This window comes from Cetorhinus maximus, chromosome 6 (genome assembly GCF_964194155.1).
Source record: "Cetorhinus maximus chromosome 6, sCetMax3.hap1.1, whole genome shotgun sequence".
NCBI classification, from domain to species: domain Eukaryota; kingdom Metazoa; phylum Chordata; class Chondrichthyes; order Lamniformes; family Cetorhinidae; genus Cetorhinus; species Cetorhinus maximus.
The window spans coordinates 157236769-157257350 of record NC_135884.1 but is presented as its reverse complement, the minus strand read 5'-3'; the positions used below and the strand labels follow the sequence as shown (position 1 = coordinate 157257350).

At 50.2% G+C, this 20582-nt stretch overlaps 1 protein-coding gene across 6 annotated transcripts in view; it reads left to right on the top strand.

Moving 5' to 3' along the window:
* LOC144682263 (protein CBFA2T3-like) overlaps positions 1-20582 on the top strand; it is a 182684-nt gene that overhangs the window by 148105 nt on the left and 13997 nt on the right. For 5 of the 6 annotated variants that reach the window (XM_078544717.1, XM_078544719.1, XM_078544718.1 and 2 more), the window contains 4 exons: positions 461-653; positions 8375-8437; positions 15634-15824; positions 19442-19597. In XM_078544717.1, coding sequence (XP_078400843.1) covers positions 461-653; positions 8375-8437; positions 15634-15824; positions 19442-19597 — 603 coding nt within the window. The remainder of the gene's footprint in view (positions 1-460; positions 654-8374; positions 8438-15633; positions 15825-19441; positions 19598-20582) is intronic. The other variant, XM_078544716.1, reaches the window with a different exon arrangement.

The following is a 20582-nucleotide window of genomic DNA, read 5'->3' as shown; positions in this document are numbered from 1 at the left end:
GGTGACCATGAAACTATCATCAATTGTTGTAAAAACCCATCTGGTTCACTCATGTCTTTCAGGGAAGGAAATCCGCTGTCCTTACCTGGTCTGGCCTACATTTGACTCCGACACACAGCAATGTGGTTGACTCTTAACTGCCCTTTGAAATGGCCTAGCAAGCCACTCAGTTCAAGGACAATAGGGATGGGTAACAAATGCTGACCTTGCCAGTGATGCCCTCATCAAATCCAAGAATAAAAAACAAAATTAACTGGTTATTTATCATATTTTTGGTCAAATTTGACTATGGACCAATTGTTACCGACATAACAGCGTTCACGCTTAAAATAATTAGTTGATACTTTATGAGACCCCGAGGATAAGAAAATGCGGCATAAACATTCTGTTACACTTCAGTCTTTCTGCAGCTCAGCCTCTCTTTCCTTTCACTTGGCTGATTTCTGCCTTTACCCCATAGCTCCTGAACTGTATAATGGATATGGTGGAGAAGACTCGGCGTTCACTAACTGTGCTGCGCCGTTGCCAGGAAGCTGACCGGAACGAACTTAATCATTGGATCCGTCGCTATAGTGACACTGATGATATTGGAAAAGCCGGGAATTCAATGCAGCCTCCTCAGAACTCCTCCAGCCTAGAAGGTCCGCAACTAGGTACAGAATTTCCATTCTTTGCTAGTGTCAATATGTCCTGCTCTATGTGTAATAATGTCCTGTAGAAAATACTAGTTGGTACCAAGGGCTGAAATTTCTGCCACAATCACAATTCTACAAGAATTTTGCCTTTGCTCCTTACCCTATAAAGTAATATGGAGAGCCGGGTATTGATACAAAAAATCAGATGGAGATTGAACTCCAATAACTATTTCTTAATTTTGTGTTCTGCGTGGAAAAAGGAAATATTTATTTTCACAGTCTCGAAAATTGTTCCTGCCTTGCAGTGTATTACTGCACGATCTTCACTCTCCCTCACTCTTCCTTTCCCTCCTATTCCCTAGTAGAGACATTAACCCAGTGACAAGCAGTATTCTGGATCCTGTACCCCAGTGAGAAGCAGTGCCTGTGGGTCCCATACCCCAGTGAGAAGCAGTTCCTCTGGATCCTGTACCCCAGTGAGAAGCAGTGCCTGTGGATCCCATACCCCAGTGAGAAGCAGTGCCTGTGGGTCCCATACCCCAGTGAGAAGCAGGTCCTGTGGATTGCATACCCCAGTGAGAAGCAGTGCCTGTGGATCCCATACCCCCAGTGAGAAGCAGTGTCTGTGGATCCCATACCCCAGTGAGAAGCAGTGCCTGTGGATCCCATACCCCCAGTGAGAAGCAGTGCCTGTGGATCCCGTACCCCCAGTGAGAAGCAGTGCCTGTGGATCCCATACCCCCAGTGAGAAGCAGTGCCTGTGGATCCCAGACCCCCAGTGAGAAGCAGTGCCTGTGGATCCCATACCCCCAGTGAGAAGCAGTGACTGTGGATTGCATACCCCAGTGAGGAGCAGTGCCTGTGGATCCTATACCCCCAGTGAGAAGCAATGCCTGTGGATCCCATACCCGCAGTGAGAATCAGGTCCTGTGGATCCCATACCCCCAGTGAGAAGCAGTGTCTGTGGATCCCATACCCGCAGTGAGAAGCAGTACCTGTGGATCCCATACACCAGTGAGAAGCAGTGTCTGTAGATCCCATACCCCAGTGAGAAGCAGTGCCTGTGGATCCCATACCCCCAGTGAGAAGCAGTGTCTGTGGATCCCATACACCAGTGAGAAGCAGTGATTGTGGATCCTGTACCCAGTGAGAAGCAGTTCCTCTGGATCCCATACCCCAGTGAGAAGCAGTGCCTGTGGATCCCATACCCCAGTGAGAAGCAGTGACTGTGGATCCTATACCCCAGTGAGAAGCAGGTCCCGTGGGTCCCATACCCCAGTGAGAAGCAGTGTCTGTGGATCCCATACCCCCAGTGAGAAGCAGTGTCTGTGGATCCCATACCCCCAGTGAGAAGCAGTGATTGTGAATCCTGTACCCAGTGAGAAGCAGTTCCTCTGGATCCCATACACCAGTGAGAAGCAGTGTCTGTGGATCCCATACCCCAGTGAGAAGCAGTGATTGTGAATCCTGTACCCAGTGAGAAGCAGTTCCTCTGGATCCCATACCCCAGTGAGAAGCAGTGTCTGTGGATCCCATACCCCAGTGAGAAGCAGTGCCTGTGGATCCCATACCCCCAGTGAGAAGCAGTGCCTGTGGATCCCATACCCCCAGTGAGAAGCAGTGTCTGTGGATCCCTTACACCAGTGAGAAGCAGTGCCTGTGGATCCTATACCCCAGTGAGAAGCAGTGATTGTGGATCCTGTACCCAGTGAGAAGCAGTTCCTCTGGATCACATACCCCAGTGAGAAGCAGTGTCTGTGGATCCCATACCCCAGTGAGAAGCAGTGTCTGTGGATCCTATACCCCAGTGAGAAGCAGTGCCTGTGGATCCCATACCCCCAGTGAGAAGCAGTGTCTGTGGATCCCATACCCGCAGTGAGAAGCAGTACCTGTGGATCCCATACACCAGTGAGAAGCAGTGTCTGTAGATCCCATACCCCAGTGAGAAGCAGTGCCTGTGGATCCCATACCCCCAGTGAGAAGCAGTGTCTGTGGATCCCTTACACCAGTGAGAAGCAGCATCTGTGGATCCTATACCCCAGTGAGAAGCAGTGATTGTGGATCCTGTACCCAGTGAGAAGCAGTTCCTCTGGATCCCATACCCCAGTGAGAAGCAGTGTCTGTGGATCCCATACCCCAGTGAGAAGCAGTGTCTGTGGATCCTATACCCCAGTGAGAAGCAGTGCCTGTGGATCCCATACCCCAGTGAGAAGCAGTGTCTGTGGATCCCATACCCCCAGTGAGAAGCAGTGTCTGTGGATCCCATACCCCCAGTGAGAAGCAGTGATTGTGAATCCTGTACCCAGTGAGAAGCAGTTCCTCTAGATCCCATACCCCAGTGAGAAGCCGTGTCTGTGGATCCCATACCCCCAGTGAGAAGCAGTGATTGTGAATCCTGTACCCAGTGAGAAGCAGTTCCTCTGGATCCCATACCCCAGTGAGAAGCAGTGTCTGTGGATCCCATACCCCAGTGAGAAGCAGTGCCTGTGGATCCCATACCCCCAGTGAGAAGCAGTGCCTGTGGATCCCATACCCCCAGTGAGAAGCAGTGTCTGTGGATCCCTTACACCAGTGAGAAGCAGTGCCTGTGGATCCTATACCCCAGTGAGAAGCAGTGATTGTGGATCCTGTACCCAGTGAGAAGCAGTTCCTCTGGATCACATACCCCAGTGAGAAGCAGTGTCTGTGGATCCCATACCCCAGTGAGAAGCAGTGTCTGTGGATCCTATACCCCAGTGAGAAGCAGTGCCTGTGGATCCCATACTCCCAGTGAGAAGCAGTGTCTGTGGATCCCATACCCGCAGTGAGAAGCAGTACCTGTGGATCCCATACACCAGTGAGAAGCAGTGTCTGTAGATCCCATACCCCAGTGAGAAGCAGTGCCTGTGGATCCCATACCCACAGTGAGAAGCAGTGTCTGTGGATCCCTTACACCAGTGAAAAGCAGCGTCTGTGGATCCCATACCCCCAGTGAGAAGCAGTGTCTGTGGATCCCATACCCCAGTGAGAAGCAGTGCCTGTGGATCCCATACCCCCAGTGAGAAGCAGTGCCTGTGGATCCCGTACCCCCAGTGAGAAGCAGTGCCTGTGGATCCCATACCCCCAGTGAGAAGCAGTGCCTGTGGATCCCATACCCCCAGTGAGAAACAGTGCCTGTGGATCCCATACCCCCAGTGAGAAGCAGTGACTGTGGATTGCATACCCCAGTGAGGAGCAGTGCCTGTGGATCCCATACCCCCAGTGAGAAGCAATGCCTGTGGATCCCATACCCGCAGTGAGAATCAGGTCCTGTGGATCCCATACCCCCAGTGAGAAGCAGTGTCTGTGGATCCCATACCCGCAGTGAGAAGCAGTACCTGTGGATCCCATACACCAGTGAGAAGCAGTGTCTGTAGATCCCATACCCCAGTGAGAAGCAGTGCCTGTGGATCCCATACCCCCAGTGAGAAGCAGTGTCTGTGGATCCCATACACCAGTGAGAAGCAGTGATTGTGGATCCTGTACCCAGTGAGAAGCAGTTCCTCTGGATCCCATACCCCAGTGAGAAGCAGTGCCTGTGGATCCTATACCCCAGTGAGAAGCAGGTCCTGTGGGTCCCATACCCCAGTGAGAAGCAGTGTCTGTGGATCCCATACCCCCAGTGAGAAGCAGTGTCTGTGGATCCCATACCCCCAGTGAGAAGCAGTGATTGTGAATCCTGTACCCAGTGAGAAGCAGTTCCTCTGGATCCCATACCCCAGTGAGAAGCAGTGTCTGTGCATCCCATACCCCAGTGAGAAGCAGTGATTGTGAATCCTGTACCCAGTGAGAAGCAGTTCCTCTGGATCCCATACCCCAGTGAGAAGCAGTTCCTCTGGATCCCATACCCCAGTGAGAAGCAGTGTCTGTGGATCCCATACCCCAGTGAGAAGCAGTGATTGTGAATCCTGTACCCAGTGAGAAGCAGTTCCTCTGGATCCCATACCCCAGTGAGAAGCAGTGTCTGTGGATCCCATACCCCAGTGAGAAGCAGTGCCTGTGGATCCCATACCCCCAGTGAGAAGAAGTGCCTGTGGATCCCATACCCCCAGTGAGAAGCAGTGTCTGTGGATCCCTTACACCAGTGAGAAGCAGTGCCTGTGGATCCCATACCCACAGTGAGAAGCAGTGATTGTGGATCCTGTACCCAGTGAGAAGCAGTTCCTCTGGATCACATACCCCAGTGAGAAGCAGTGTCTGTGGATCCCATACCCCAGTGAGAAGCAGTGTCTGTGGATCCTATACCCCAGTGAGAAGCAGTGCCTGTGGATCCCATACCCCGAGTGAGAAGCAGTGTCTGTGGATCCCATACCCGCAGTGAGAAGCAGTACCTGTGGATCCCATACACCAGTGAGAAGCAGTGTCTGTAGATCCCATACCCCAGTGAGAAGCAGTGCCTGTGGATCCCATACCCCCAGTGAGAAGCAGTGTCTGTGGATCCCATACCCCCAGTGAGAAGCAGTGATTGTGAATCCTGTACCCAGTGAGAAGCAGTTCCTCTGGATCCCATACCCCAGTGAGAAGCAGTGTCTGTGGATCCCATACCCCAGTGAGAAGCAGTGTCTGTGGATCCTATACCCCAGTGAGAAGCAGTGCCTGTGGATCCCATACCCCAGTGAGAAGCAGTGTCTGTGGATCCCATACCCCCAGTGAGAAGCAGTGTCTGTGGATCCCATACCCCCAGTGAGAAGCAGTGATTGTGAATCCTGTACCCAGTGAGAAGCAGTTCCTCTGGATCCCATACCCCAGTGAGAAGCAGTGTCTGTGGATCCCATACCCCCAGTGAGAAGCAGTGATTGTGAATCCTGTACCCAGTGAGAAGCAGTTCCTCTGGATCCCATACCCCAGTGAGAAGCAGTGTCTGTGGATCCCATACCCCAGTGAGAAGCAGTGCCTGTGGATCCCATACCCCCAGTGAGAAGCAGTGCCTGTGGATCCCATACCCCCAGTGAGAAGCAGTGTCTGTGGATCCCTTACACCAGTGAGAAGCAGTGCCTGTGGATCCTATACCCCAGTGAGAAGCAGTGATTGTGGATCCTGTACCCAGTGAGAAGCAGTTCCTCTGGATCCCATACCCCAGTGAGAAGCAGTGTCTGTGGATCCCATACCCCAGTGAGAAGCAGTGTCTGTGGATCCTATACCCCAGTGAGAAGCAGTGCCTGTGGATCCCATACCCCCAGTGAGAAGCAGTGTCTGTGGATCCCATACCCGCAGTGAGAAGCAGTACCTGTGGATCCCATACACCAGTGAGAAGCAGTGTCTGTAGATCCCATACCCCAGTGAGAAGCAGTGCCTGTGGATCCCATACCCACAGTGAGAAGCAGTGTCTGTGGATCCCTTACACCAGTGAGAAGCAGCGTCTGTGGATCCTATACCCCAGTGAGAAGCAGTGATTGTGGATCCTGTACCCAGTGAGAAGCAGTTCCTCTGGATCCCATACCCCAGTGAGAAGCAGTGTCTGTGGATCCCATACCCCAGTGAGAAGCAGCGTCTGTGGATCCTATACCCCAGTGAGAAGCAGTGCCTGTGGATCCTATACCCCAGTGAGAAGCAGTGCCTGTGGATCCTATACCACAGTGAGAAGCAGTGATTGTGAATCCTGTACCCAGTGAGAAGCAGTTCCTCTGGATCCCATACCCCCAGTGAGAAGCAATGTCTGTGGATCCCATACCCCCAGTGAGAAGCTGTGCTTGTGGATCCCATACCCCCAGTGAGAAGCAGTGTCTGTGGATCCCTTACACCAGTGAGAAGCAGTGCCTGTGGATCCTATACCCCAGTGAGAAGCAGTGATTGTGGATCCTGTACCCGGTGAGAAGCAGTTCCTCTGGATCCCATACCCCCAGTGAGAAGCAGTGTCTGTGGATCCCTTACACCAGTGAGAAGCAGTGTCTGTGGATCCTATACCCCAGTGAGAAGCAGTGTCTGTGGATCCTATACCACAGTGAGAAGCAGTGCCTGTGGATCCCATACCCAGTGAGAAGCAGTTCCTCTGGATCCCATACCCCCAGTGAGAATCAGTGTCTGTGGATCCCATACCCCCAGTGAGAAGCAGTGTCTGTGGATCCCATACCCCCAGTGAGAAGCTGTACCTGTGGATCCTACACCCCCTTGAGAAGCAGTGATTGTGGATCTTGTACCCAGTGAGAAACAGTTCCTCTGGATCCCATACCCCAGTGAGAAGCAGTTGCTCTGGATCCCGTACCCCAGTGAGAAGCAGTTCCTCTGGATCCCGTACCCCAGTGAGAAGCAGTTCCTCTGGATCCCGTACCCCAGTGAGAAGCAGTTCCTCTGGATCCCGTACCCCAGTGAGAAGCAGTTCCTCTGGATCCCGTACCCCAGTGAGAAGCAGTTCCTGTGGATCCCGTACCCCAGTGAGAAGCAGTTCCTGTGGATCCCATACCCCCGGTGAGGAGCAAGTCCTCTGGATCCCATACCCCAGTGAGGAGCAGTTCCTGTGGATCCCATAGCCCAGTGAGAAGCAGGTCCTGTGGATCCCATACCCCCAGTGAGGAGCAGTTCCTCTGGATCCCGCACCCCAGTGAGAATCAGTTCCTGTGGATCCCGTACACCCACTGAGGAGCAGGTCCTCTGGGTCCCGTACCCCAGTGAGAAGCAGTGTCTGCGGATCCATAGCCCAGTGAGAAGCAGGTCCTGTGGATCCTGTACCCCAGTGAGAAGCAGTTCCAGTGGATCCCGTACCCCCGTGAGGAGCAATTCCTGTGGATCCCGTACCCCCAGTGAGAAACAGTTCCTGTGGATCCATAGCCCAGTGAGGAGCAGTTCCTGTGGATCCCGTATCTCAGTGGAGGACAAGGGATAAAACTAAGGAAAATGTCCTGAGTTGCAGCTAATCCTTTTCATCAGAGAGTGGAGCCCAGGGTTTTCATGTTACTTTCCTATACCCTGATCATACCATTCTGAATCTCATGTTCTGAACTCCACCCTCTCACTGGTTCAACACTCCCCACCCTATTCAAGCTGCTCCCTCCCTCAGCCATGATCTATTTGAATAACAGAACAGGTGCAAAGGACTGAATGGAATCCTCTGCCCCCATGTGCTACACTATCACATTGTCCTGATGTCCTACATCTGGCCACAATATGGCCACCCAAAAAATGAGAGAAATATTCTAAAACTGCCTTCAATGAAGCCTTCAAATTAAACATTGAAGGACAAAGGGCAAAGAGGGTTTGTTTATGTGGAATATACATTATTATTCATGGGCTGGGTACATCTAGGTAGATCTGAACCTTGGGCCACCCTCAGCAGTGCCAGCTTAACCCTGACCTGGATGCTGAGCAGCAGCCTGGTTTTTTTAAACATTCTTATATCTTCATGGGGTGTGAGAGGCACTGGCAAGGCCAGCATTTTATTGCCCGTCCCTAATTGCCCTTGAGAAGGTGATGATGAGCCACCTCCTTGAATCACTGAAGTCCATGTGGTGTAGGTACATCCACAGTGCTGCTGTGAAGAGAGATCTGGGATTTTCACCCACTGATAGTGAGGGAACAGCGAAATATTGCCAAGTCAGGATGATGAATGACTTGGAGGAGGACCATGCATCTCCTGCCTTTCTTCTTCTAGGTGGTAGAGGTCATGGGTTTGGAAGGTGCTGTCGTAGAAGCCTTGACGAGTTGCTGTTGTAGAATATGCATGTAAGTGATGTTGGGAATGGTTTATGCACATCTCCCACTTAAGGGTTTTTGTTTTGTGTTTTCAGAAATACATGCAGCGATACTGCAAAGACAGGGTTACACACGGGAAGAGATCTGGGAAAAAGCCGGTAGGCTGCACTGCTGTTAATTTGTAAATGTGGATCTCAACCCTCCCCCCTCTCTCAGTATAAGGCGTCTGACCCACCATTCCCCATTGTGTGCCCTCTATATGCAGGGAGCTACCTCACTTGCTGCTACTCAGTGAATGGACTTTTCCACCCTTGCATAAAAGGGTAACAGAGTGCTGGGGCAGGCTGTCCCAGAGAGGAACTAAATTAAATAGAAAGAAAGAAGTAAAGACTTGCATCTTTATAGCGCCTTTCACGACTTCCGGATGTCCCAGGATGTTTCACAGCCAGTGAAATACTTTACGAAGTATAGTCACTGAGTATGAGAAAAGACTGGCGGCTAACATCAAGGGGAATTCAGAAGTCTCTATAGACACGTAAATAGTAAAAGGATCGTAAGAGATGGGGTGGGGCCATATAGGGAGCAAAAACGGATTTATGCCTGGAGATGAGGGCATGGCTGCAGAACTGAATGAGTACTTTGCACCTGTCTTTACCGAGGAAGAAGATGCTGCTGAAGTTATAGTGAAAGAGGAGGTTGTTGAGACACTAGATGGGCTAAAAATGGACAAAGAGGAGGTATTAGAAAGGCTGGCTGTACTTAAAGTTGTTAAGTCACCAGGACCAAATGGGATGCATCGTGGATATTGACGGAATTAGGGGTGGAAATTGCAGAGACACTGGCCATAATTTTTCAATCCTCCTTAGATACAGGCATGGTGTCAGAGAACTGGAGAATTGCAATTATTGCATCCTTGTTTAAAAAAAGGATATAAGGATAATCCCAGTAACTACAGGCCAGTCAGTTTAACTTGAGGGTGGAGAGAATTTTAGAAATGATAATCTGGGACAAAATTAACAATCACTTGGACGAATATGGAATAATTAAGGAAAGTTGGCACAATTGTGTTCAAGGGCAAAATTTTGAGTTTGGCGGGAGGGCGTGGTTGGTGGGCCTGGGATCGGCTGGGAAAGGGACCGCTGCCTGCGACCGGCCTCTAACTGCAATTTCACGCTGACGGACCAATTAAGGCCCACCCAGCATCAAATGCGGCTCCGCACTGGTTGGGAAAGAGCGAGGCGGGGTGCAGGAGCGGTTTAAAAACAGCCCAGGCAGCCCCTGGAAGGCTGCCGAGGAAGAACGTCTGTTCTACATTAGCAAAGTGATGGAGTTGAATGCGGCTGGAGACGCCAGGCGGGAGGGCAGTTCAGGTGGACGCTCGGTCCCCTGCTTTTTGGATGAGTGCCTCGCGGTCCTCCTGGAGGAGGTGGCTGCCAGGAGGGATAACCTTGTCCCCAGGGATGGAAGGAGGAGGCCACCGCACCTCACAAAGAGGACATGGGAGGAGGTGGCAGCCTGGGTGAGCAGCCGTGACATGATGCAGCGCACATGGGTGCAGTGCCGGAAGAGGTTCGATGATCTACTGCACTCAGGAGGGGTGAGTACCATGTTGGCATGGATCAGTGTACAGAAGTGTTAAGCTGCTGCCGTCCGAGCTGTGGACCTCAGGTGTGCTAGAGTCTGAGTGCCAACTGTCAATGACACCAGAGCTGGCCAAGTGGGTAAGCCCTGGCTGCTTGGACTGAGTGCCTTGCGGCTTGAGGGCCATGACTCGGACCTGCCCTGCGAGGTGTTCCTCAGCTGGGGTTGGCCAAGCTGCAATGGTGTTTCAGGTAGAGAGGGGACTCATCAATGCTCCTCTGTCCTTTCAGGAAAAGACAAGCCATAACCAATCAGAGAGGCCACGTCCAGGCCGAGGCTCTGCCCACCCTGCTGATGCTCTCCCGGTTCGAGCAGGATACCCTCCACGTGCAGCCGGGTGTGGAGAGGCGGGGGTGCCAGACGAAGGTAAGAGCGCAGGGCACAGAGGTGAGAGTTTCGGATTGTGCAGCCGCTCTAGTGCAGTCTCTTCATTGATGGGAGCCTCAAACCTGGAGTCCCCATTGATCATTGAAAGACGATGGCACCATGATGCAGATCTCCATTGTCTCGCCAGGGTGCCTGGCATGCACAGTGACAGTGAGATTACTTTAACTAATGACATGTCCTTCTTCTCCCTTTTAGATTCGCCAGCAGGCACTCACTTTCTGGACCCCACTTGGCCACCCCTGATGCCAGAGGACCACCGGGCTTTACTAACACCTACATCACACCCGCACTCTGAACCAGGCACCAGCGCAGATACCAGCACCTTGGTGGTCATTAGATCAGCAGCTAGAATGTCGGTGCACTTTGGTGAGGGCACTTCACACTCGCTTGAGGCTCAGGTGGAAGCAGAGAGTGCCCAGGGCGCCGGCAGTCGGAGGACGTGCAGGAGGAAACAGAGAGTGGGAATAAATGGGTCTTTTTCCGGGTGGCAGGTGGTGACTAGTGGGGTACCGCAGGGATCGGTGCTTGGGTCCCAGCTATTCACAATATATATAAATGACTTGGACGAGGGAACCAAATACAATATTTCCAAGTTTGCTGATGACAAAACTGGGTGGGGTTGTGAGGAGGATGTAAGGAGGCTTCAGGGCGATTTAGACAAGTTGTGTGTGTGGGCAAACACATGGCAGATGCAGAATAACGTGGACATATGTGAAGTTATACGCTTGGGTGTGAAAAACAGAAAGGCAGAGTATTATTTAAATGGTGAAATATTGGGAAATGTGGATGTACAAAGGGATCTGGGTGTCCTTGTACACCAGTCAATGAAAGTAAACAGGCAGGTGCAGCAAGCAATTAGGAAGGCAAATGGTATGTTGGCCTTCATTGCAAGAGGATTTGAGTTCAGAAGTAGGGGTGTCTTACTGCAGTTATACAGGACCTTGGTGAGACCACAGCTGGAGTATTGTGTGTAGTTTTGGTCTCCCTACCAAAGAATGGATATACTTGCCATAGAGGGAGTGCAGCAAAGGTTCACTAGGCTGATACTGGGGATGGCAGGACTGTTGTATAAGGAGAGATTGGTTTGACTGGGTCTGTATTCACTGGAGTTTAGAAGAATGAGAGGGGATCTGATTGAAATGTATAAAATTCTAACAGGGCTGGACAGACTGGATGCAGGGAGGATGTTTCCCCTGGTTGGGGAATCTAGAACCAGGAGCCACAGTCTCAGGTTACGGGGCAGGTCATTTAGGACTGAGATGAGGAAAAATTTCTTCACTCAGAGGGTGGTCAACCTGTGGAATTCTCTACCACAGAGGCTGTGGAGGCCGGGTCACTGGGTATATTCAAGAAAGAAATTGATAATTTTTTGGTTATTAGGGCATCAAGGGGTATGGAGAGAAAGCGGGAATATGGCGTTGAGATAGAGGATCAGCCATGATCATATTAAATGGTGGAGCAGGCTCGAAGGGCTGTAATGGCCTACTCCTGCTCCTAGTTTCTATGTTTCTATGTAGGATTTGGCGGAGATCCATGAGGGTCTGCATGCCACGGTCTCTGTTATGGAGGAGTCCATGTGGAACATGAGCACTGCATTGACCCTCATGTCCGAGCGCACTGCCTTATCCATTGAGAGAATGGTGACTCTCATGGAGAGGCAGCTCCAGGGACAAAATAAGGGGTTCCTGGGGTTGCCCTCGGACCTGCAGCCCTCATACAGGCACTGACCTAAGGTGGTCAGTGTCAGTATGGGAGATGGATTAGGCACCCAGTATCCCAGCTCGGTGCCCGTCCATCAATGGTGAGGAGGGAGGTCCCTCATGGTGCATGAGCTGCCTGTCGTCTCTGCAGACTCCTCTCAGGGGGCTCTGGATGATGGCAGCAGCTCCTCTGTCCCTCTGCCAGTGACCGTCACATCTGATGAGGCTGCGGTGACTGGGGAGATGCCAGCTGTGGCACTGGCTGCTCCCTCCCAGGCGGGACCAGCACAGGCTGCACTGGCCAGAGGACGACTGCCAAGGTCAACAAGGCCAACAAGACAGTAGAGTCAGCAGCTGTCTCCAATGCCGGTGCCAGCAAGGGGGGAGCACCTAGACATAGCACTCACAAACGTAAGTTAAAAGGCACTATGAGCACAAGAGGGATTGGTCACGGGTGATTTTCTGTCCATTTATGTTTGGTTTATATGTCTGCTGATGTGGACATCAATACCAGTAATGGTCATGTCATTATACATTCAGTGTGACAATAACATTAAATTTGCCTTGGTTCTGATGGCCTGAGTATGCTTCACCGTTTTTCTTTCTGGTGCAGGATACGCCAGTCTGTAATACTGGATGTGAGTGGCTGGATATTTATTGCGCAGGCATTGAGTGGACTTTGGGTGCAAATGAAAGGGTCATTTCAGATACCCGGGATGGAGGCAGCAGCCCTGGCACGAGGTGGAAGCAGATCTTTGGTAGCCTAGCTGAAGGAACATTGGATCAAGGTGTCCCTGGTGTCCTTGCCTCTCTGAAGGTTACTGAGGTCTGGCTCCACACCCTCAGCGTTCTCCTCACCGTGCTCCAATTCTGACTCACTACTGGATTCATCCTCTGTGGCCTGTGCAGCTGCGTCAAGATCCTCTTCCTCCAGTGGGCCCCCCCCTTGCCAGTGTCAGATTGTGGAGAGCGCAGCATGTAACCACTATCAGGGACACCCGCTCTGGGGGGTATTGTAGTGCACCCCCTGAATGGTCCAGGCATCGGAAGCACATCATCAGAAGACCTATGGTTCTCTCTACCACCACCTTTGTGGAGGGGTGACTCCAAGTATAACGCTGCTCTGCCTCTGTTCTTGGGTGGCGGAGAGGCCTCATGAGGCACATCTTCAAGGGATAGCCCCTGTCACCCAGCAGCCACCCATCCAGCTGGGTCGGAGCACTGAAGAGCCTCGGCACCTGGGAATGTCTCAAGATGTACACGTAATGGGAGCTGCCCGGGTACCTTGCACAGACTTGTAGAATCTGCATCCTGTGATCACACACTATCTGCACGTTCATGGAGTGAAAGCCCTTCCTGTTGACGAAGGCACCCGGCTGACCCCTGGCGCCTTGATGGCCACACGTGTACAGTCTATAGCACCCTGGACACGGGGGAACCCAGCAATCATGGCAGAGCCTCTGGCTCGCTCTGTCTGGCTGGCCTCGTCTGTACAGTAAAGAATAAAGGCCAGTACCCAACTGAACAGAGCTCCTATCACCAGCTTGACACAACTGTGGACAGCTGATTGGGAGACTCCACACAGATTCCCCCACTGAGCCCTGGAAAGAGCCAGAGGCATAGAAGTTGAGGGCCACTGTGACCTTCAGAGCCACTGGCATGGGGTGTCCATTCACACAGTCGGAGCTGATGAGGCGGAACATTCTTTGGCATTGAAGCTCAGACATATTGCATACTGCATCGTCGTCTGTAAACCCTGGCAGCAGGATGGTGACGTCTTCTGCGGCCCCTTCAGCCTTGGACTTCCTGCTGGCCCTGTGCCCCTTGTGCCTGCGCCTCTCCTCCCACAGGGCCCTCCCCTGGAGGCTGCATAGGGACACCTGTCCTCCCCTCCCTTGGGCCCATCTCTTCCTCCTCAGAGGAGGTACCTCCAGTAGAGACACAATCCCATTTCCCAGGGTAAGGGAAGGCTGTGTGATACCTGGAAGGGTCCACACAGTCTGAATCCTCCGGGGGCCTCGGAGACACCAATAAGTCCTGAAATGAGGCCTGGAAATGTTAACAATGAAGCCCCAAACAGAGGTGAAGCTGCCAAGTACCAATAAGCAACCAGCAGCAAACTATCTCCCAAACTCCTCACTACTCACCCTGGCAATGCTGCTGACCCTTTTTATCCTACCCTTGGGTGAGGTTTAGCAAATTGTCGGCTGCCGGCCTGAGCATGAGCAATGTAAAAGTCCAGCTTAATTGCTTTTTTAATGGTCTTAACTGGCCTCGTAACTGATGGCTGGTGCAGCTCCGACTCCTGCACGCGCCCACGGCCGAAATATCGCGTGAGTATGCCATAACATCGGGATGCTCATCCGACGTCATCACGCGCTATTTTACACTCGAGCAGGTTGGACATGCGCCCGCCCGCTCAGTGAACATTTCTGCCCTAAGTTGGTTTTTTTATGATGTAACAGAAAGGATTCATGAGGGTAAAGTGGTTGATGTGGTGTACGTGGACTTCCATATGGCATTTGATAAATTGCCACAAAACAGGCTTGTCAGCAAAGTTGAAGCCCATGGAATAAGATGGACAGTGGCGACGGCAGAAGTTGGCTGAGTAACAGGAAACAGAATAGTGGTGAGTGGTTGTTTTTCAGGCTCAAGGAATGTAGACAATGGGGTTCCCTGGGAGTCGATATTAGGACCACTGCTTTTATTGATCTATACCAATGACCTAGATTTGGGTGTGCAGAGCATTATTTCAAAATTTGTAGATGACACAAAACGTGGAAGTATTGTGAACTGTGAAGAGAATAATGATGGACTTCAAGAGGACATAGACAGGCTGGTGGAACAGGTGGATAAGTGACAGGTAAAAGTAATTGCAGCTAAGTGTGGAGTGTTACATTTTGGTAGGAAGAATGAAGAGAGACAATATAAAATAAAGGGTCTATTACTAAAGGGGGTGCAGGAACAGAGGGACCGGGGAGTAAACGTGCAGAAATCATTGAAGGTGGCAGGGCAGGTTGAGAAAGTGGTTCAAAAGGCACAAAGGATCCTGGGCTTTATAAAGAGCACCATAAATACAAAAGCAAGGCAGATATGATGAACTTTTATAAAACTCTGGCTTGGCCTGAACTTTTTAAAAATTCATTCATGGGATGTGGGTGTCGCTGGCTGGGCCAGCATTTATTACCCATCCCTAATTGCCCTTGAGAAGGTGGTGATGAGCTGCCTTCTTGAACCGCTGCAGTCCATGTGGTGTAGGTACACCCACAGTGCTGTTAGGGAGGGAGTTCCAGGATTTGGCCCAGCAACAGTGAAGGAACGGCGATATATTTCCAAGTCAGGATGTTGAGTGACTTGGAGGGGAACTTCCAGGTGGTGGTGTTCCCATGTGTCTGCTGCCCTTGTCCTTCCATATGGTAGTGGTCGTGGGTTTGGAAGGTGCTGTCGAAGGAGCCTTGGTGAGTTGCTGCAGTGTATCCTGTAGATGGTACACACTGCTGGATCTGGATCACACAGCAAGAATGTTCCAGGTCCTGCCTGAAATGCAGCCACATGATGTAAGTCTCAAAACACAAACCCAAGTACAGCTGCAGACTGGTTTTAATGTCTCCTTTTCTCCCTCCCAGAAGAAGCGGTGAATGAGGTGAAGCGACAGGCCATGATGGAGCTAAAGAAAGCAGTACTGGAAGCAGAATGCAAGGCCCATGAGATGATCACAGCCGAACGAGCAAAGATGGAACGTGCACTGTCTGAGGCGAAGAGGCAGGCATCTGAGGATGCCCGGTCCACCATCAACAAACAGGAGGACTCCAATGAGGTGAGAGCATGGCTCCAGTCTCCCGCTGGAGGAGGTCCAGAGAGCCACCAGCCCAGAAATTTAAAAGCAAAATACCGCGAATGCTGGAAGTCTGAAACAAAAACAGAAAATGCTGGAAAAACTCAGCAGGTGTAACAGCATCTGTGGAGAGAAAAAAAGACAGTTAACATTTCGATTCCAATATGACTTCTCCGGTCCCAAAAAAAGAATCATCCAGACTTGATACGTTAGCTCTGCTTCTCTCTCCACAGTTGCTGCCAGACCTGCTGCATATTTCCAACATTTTCTATTGTGCTCCAGCAATTAATTTAATAATTTTAGATGAAAATTTTCCTTTCCTTACTGAAATTTTGTGGTCTTTAATTTCTTTTTAATGGAAGAATCCACTTGCGTAGATCTAGGTTTCGATACAGAGTAAAGCTCCCTCTACACTGTCCACATCAAACACTCCCAGGACAGGTACAGCATGGGATTAGATACAGAGTAAAGCTCCCTCTACACTGTCCCCATCAAACACTCCCAGGACAGGTATAGCATGGGATTAGATACAGAGTAAAGCTCCCTCTACACTGTCCCCATCAAACACTCCCAGGACAGGTACAGCACGGGATTAGATACAGAGTAAAGCTCCCTCTACACTGTCCCCATCAAACACTCCCAGGACAGGTACAGCACGGGGTTAGATACAGAGTAAAGCTCCCTCTACACTGTCCCCATCAAACACTCCCAGGACAGGTACAGCACGGGGTTAGATACAGAGTAAAGCTCCCTCTACACTGTCCCCATCAAACACTCCCAGGACAGGTACAGCATGGGATTAGATACAGAGTAAAGCTCCCTCTACACTATCCCCATCAAACACTCCCAGGACAGGTACAGCACGGGGTTAGATACAGAGTAAAGCTCCCTCTACACTGTCCCCATCAAACACTCCCAGGACAGGTACAGCATGGGATTAGATACAGAGTAAAGCTCCCTCTACACTGTCCACATCAAACACTCCCAGGACAGGTACAGCATGGGATTAGATACTGAGTAAAGCTCCCTCTACACTGTCCACATCAAACACTCCCAGGACAGGTACAGCATGGGGTTAGATACTGAGTAAAGCTCCCTCTACACTGTCCACATCAAACACTCCCAGGACAGGTACAGCATGGGATTAGATACAGAGTAAAGCTCCCTCTACACTGTCCCCATCAAACACTCCCAGGACAGGTACAGCATGGGATTAGATACAAAGTAAAGCTCCCTCTACACTGTCCCCATCAAACACTCCCAGGACAGGTACAGCATGGGATTAGATACAGAGTAAAGTTCCCTCTACACTGTCCCCATCGAACACACCCAGGACAGGTACAGCATGGGATTAGATACAGAGTAAAGTTCCCTCTACACTGTCCCCATCGAACATGCCCAGGGCAGGTACAGCATTCTCTGGCCCAGTGAATTGGTCACTCCCTTGCTGGTGGCCACTCACTCCTATGCCTGGTATTTACAATTCAGACATCTATTTGCTTTGTTATCCATCCTGATTATTACTGACTGCCTGATTATTTGTGGCCCATATTTGGAGTTATTGAATCATATATGGAACTCCAGTTTAGAATCTTTCCAATTAGGTTTCTATCCCTGTCTCAGTACTGAAACTACTTTTTCAATTCTAAATGACATCCAAATGACTGTGACAAAAATTAGCTAACCCTCCCTGTCCCTGTTGACCTTTGACATGGCTGTCCACACCATCCTCCCACAATGCTTCTTCACTCTTGCCTAGCTGGGTGGGAATATTTACCTGGTCCTATTCATACGATCCAGTTGTAGCCAGAGAATTGTCTGCAATGGCTTCTCTTCCTGCTCCCCACCATTACTTTTGGTATCCTCCAACGATCCTTTGACCATTCCTATTTCTCATCTACATGCAGCCCCTCAGTGACATCATCTGAACATGTGTCAGTTGCCATATATATGGTGATGACAGCCAGGTCTACCTCACCACTACCTCTCCCTATCCCTATCATTGAATTATCAGACAGTCTATCTGAGATTCAGTACTGGATGAGCAGACATTTCCTCCGATGATATTGGGAAGATGAAAGCTATTGCCTCTGGTCCCCATTACAAACTTCTTTCCCTAGATTCTATCAGGCAAATATCTGAGGCTGAACCTGACTGTTCACAAAGTTGGTATCACATTTGACCATGAGATGAACTTCTGTGACATCACTCTTTCCACCTCAATAACATTACCCAAGGCTGCCCCTGCTTCAGCTCTTCTGCTGCTGAAACCCTCGTTCATGCCTTAGTTACCTCTAGACTTGACTATTCCAATGCTCTCCTGGCTGGTCTTACACATTCTACTCTCTGTAAACTTGAGGCAATCTAAAATTTTGCTGCCAGTGTCCTAACTCACACAAAGTGCTCACTGACCCTGTGCTCACTGACCTACCCCTCGCTCCCAGTTAAGCAAGCCTTTAAAATTCTCAGACTCGGTTTCAATCCCTCCATAGCCTTGCCCCCCCCTATCTCTGTAATCTCCACCAGCCCTACAGCCCTTCAAGATATCTGTGCTCCTCCAATTCTAGCTTCTTGAACTACCTTGATGTTAATTCCTCCACCATTGGTGGCCATGCCTTTAGCTGCCAAGGGCTTAATCTCTGGAATTCCTCCCTACAACTCTCTGCCTCTCGATCTCACTTTCCTTCCTTAAGGCATTCCTTAAAACCTACCTCTTTGATTTTTGATCAACTGCCCTAATATCTTACATGGCATGGTGTCAAATTTGATTTGATAATATCCCTATGAAGAACTTTGGGCTGTTTTCTACAGTTTAGATGCCTGTTAAAATACAAATTGTTGACATCGTTGTATACTTGTTATTCTGTTTAAAATAGATGGCGACAAAGCTCATTGAGTTTGCTTTTGGGGCATTTTACTACTTTAAAGGCATTATATAAATGCAAGTTGCTGTAGTGCAGAAGGAGACCCATTCAGCCCATCACGCCTGTGTGTGCTCTTTGAGAGAGCTATCTGATTTATCTCACTTCCCCGCTCTCCCCTTATTGTCAGCTTCCACATTTTGTAGATGAATTTGTATTTGAGCATCCTGAGGCTGTCAGTGTGATGTAAATTGGGAGGATTTAAAAGTTTTATATGTCCTTTTGTTTCTAAATTTTCCATTTCCAGTCAGAAAGTTTTAGCTGGGCTCTGTACTGAATTAGCTGAGATCGGAGATGAGGTTCCCGAAATTGACCTTAAAAACCCCTAAAGGAGCAGGGGAAATCATCCCGAGTTCCCACTTCAGTCCAATGCCTCCTGCCTGACAGTGCATGTGTGGACTTCTGTTTATGTTTCCTGTGGTTTGATATCCTGCTGAGGCTTGAAAAGGAGACATTCAGGGTATCTTGGGGCCAGCATTCGTTATCTGATAGAATATTGCAGGAACTCAGGGGTAAGGCTTTCAGATTGGAACAGCAGAGGCTGGTGGGACATCCTGGGAGAGGGGGCAGGGGAAAGGTAGCACCATGGCAGAGGACATGTGGCATGGAGAGAACTGACCCATTTTATTTACACATTCAGCCACTTTATTTGCTTTTCTGTGTTTCCTTTCTTTCAAGGCCTCCCGCATCCACACAGCCTCCTGGAGCCGGGAGGGCGAGGCGGACGGGCCTGCAGACATACCCACCATTGCCAGGGCCATTCTGTGTTCATCCGACAGGAGGCGCACTCCCGGTGGGCCCAGGCAGATGGCCTCGGTTACTCCTCTCTCGGAGGTGAGATGATTTGTTCCTTGAAACTCATCCCGTGATTCATGGCTGGATCAGGGCCAACTCAAACTGCTCGTAGAGTACCTGATCAATCGCTCAGAAGATCTGGAGCCCAGAATGGTCAATTGGCTTTATTAATGCCCCACAGTGTGAGAGAGTGACTGTGACAAAATTAGTTCAAATGTTTTGTTGTTTTTTGAATAAAACAGCTGTTAAAGGGGATGATCAGCCATCAGAACAGGCTCGATGGGCTGAATAGCCTGCTCCTATGTTCCAGCTCATCTCATCAGGTGCACAGGCATATTTTAAGGAGTTAGGAAAAGGATTAAGAAGCAGGACCTCAAAGATAGTAATCTCAGGATTACTCCCTGTGCCATATGCTAGTGAGTACAGAATAAAGAGGACGGAGCAGATGAATGTGTGTGTGGAGAGGATAGCACAGGAGGGGGTGGATTTAGATTCTTGGGTATTGGGACCGATTCTCGGGAAGGTGGCATCTGTACAGGCCAAATGGGTCACACTCAACAGGGCCAAGACCAATATCCTCATGCACAGGTTTGTTAGTGTTGATGGGGAGGTTTAAGCTAGCTAGACTGATGGGAAGTTGAGCATTGATTCAGAAGAGAGAAAAACAGAGCTGCAAATGGAAAGTTAGCATGAGAATTTGAAAAGCAGAGCAAACAAGTGTTTGAAAAAAGACAAAAAAAGGAGTCTGGTTGTGCTTAATGATATTTGCCTAAATGCACAAGAACACGAGAAATAGGAGCAGGAGTAGATTGTACGGCCCATCGAGCCCGCTCCACCATTCAATATGATTATGGCTGATCTTGGACTTCAACTCTATTTTCTCACCCGCTCCCCATAACCCTTAATTCCCTGGGAGACCAAAACTCTGTCTATCCCAGACTTAAACATATTCAACGATGCAGCATCCACAACCCTCTGGGGTAGAAAATTCCAAAGATTCACAACCCTTTGAGCGAAGTAATTT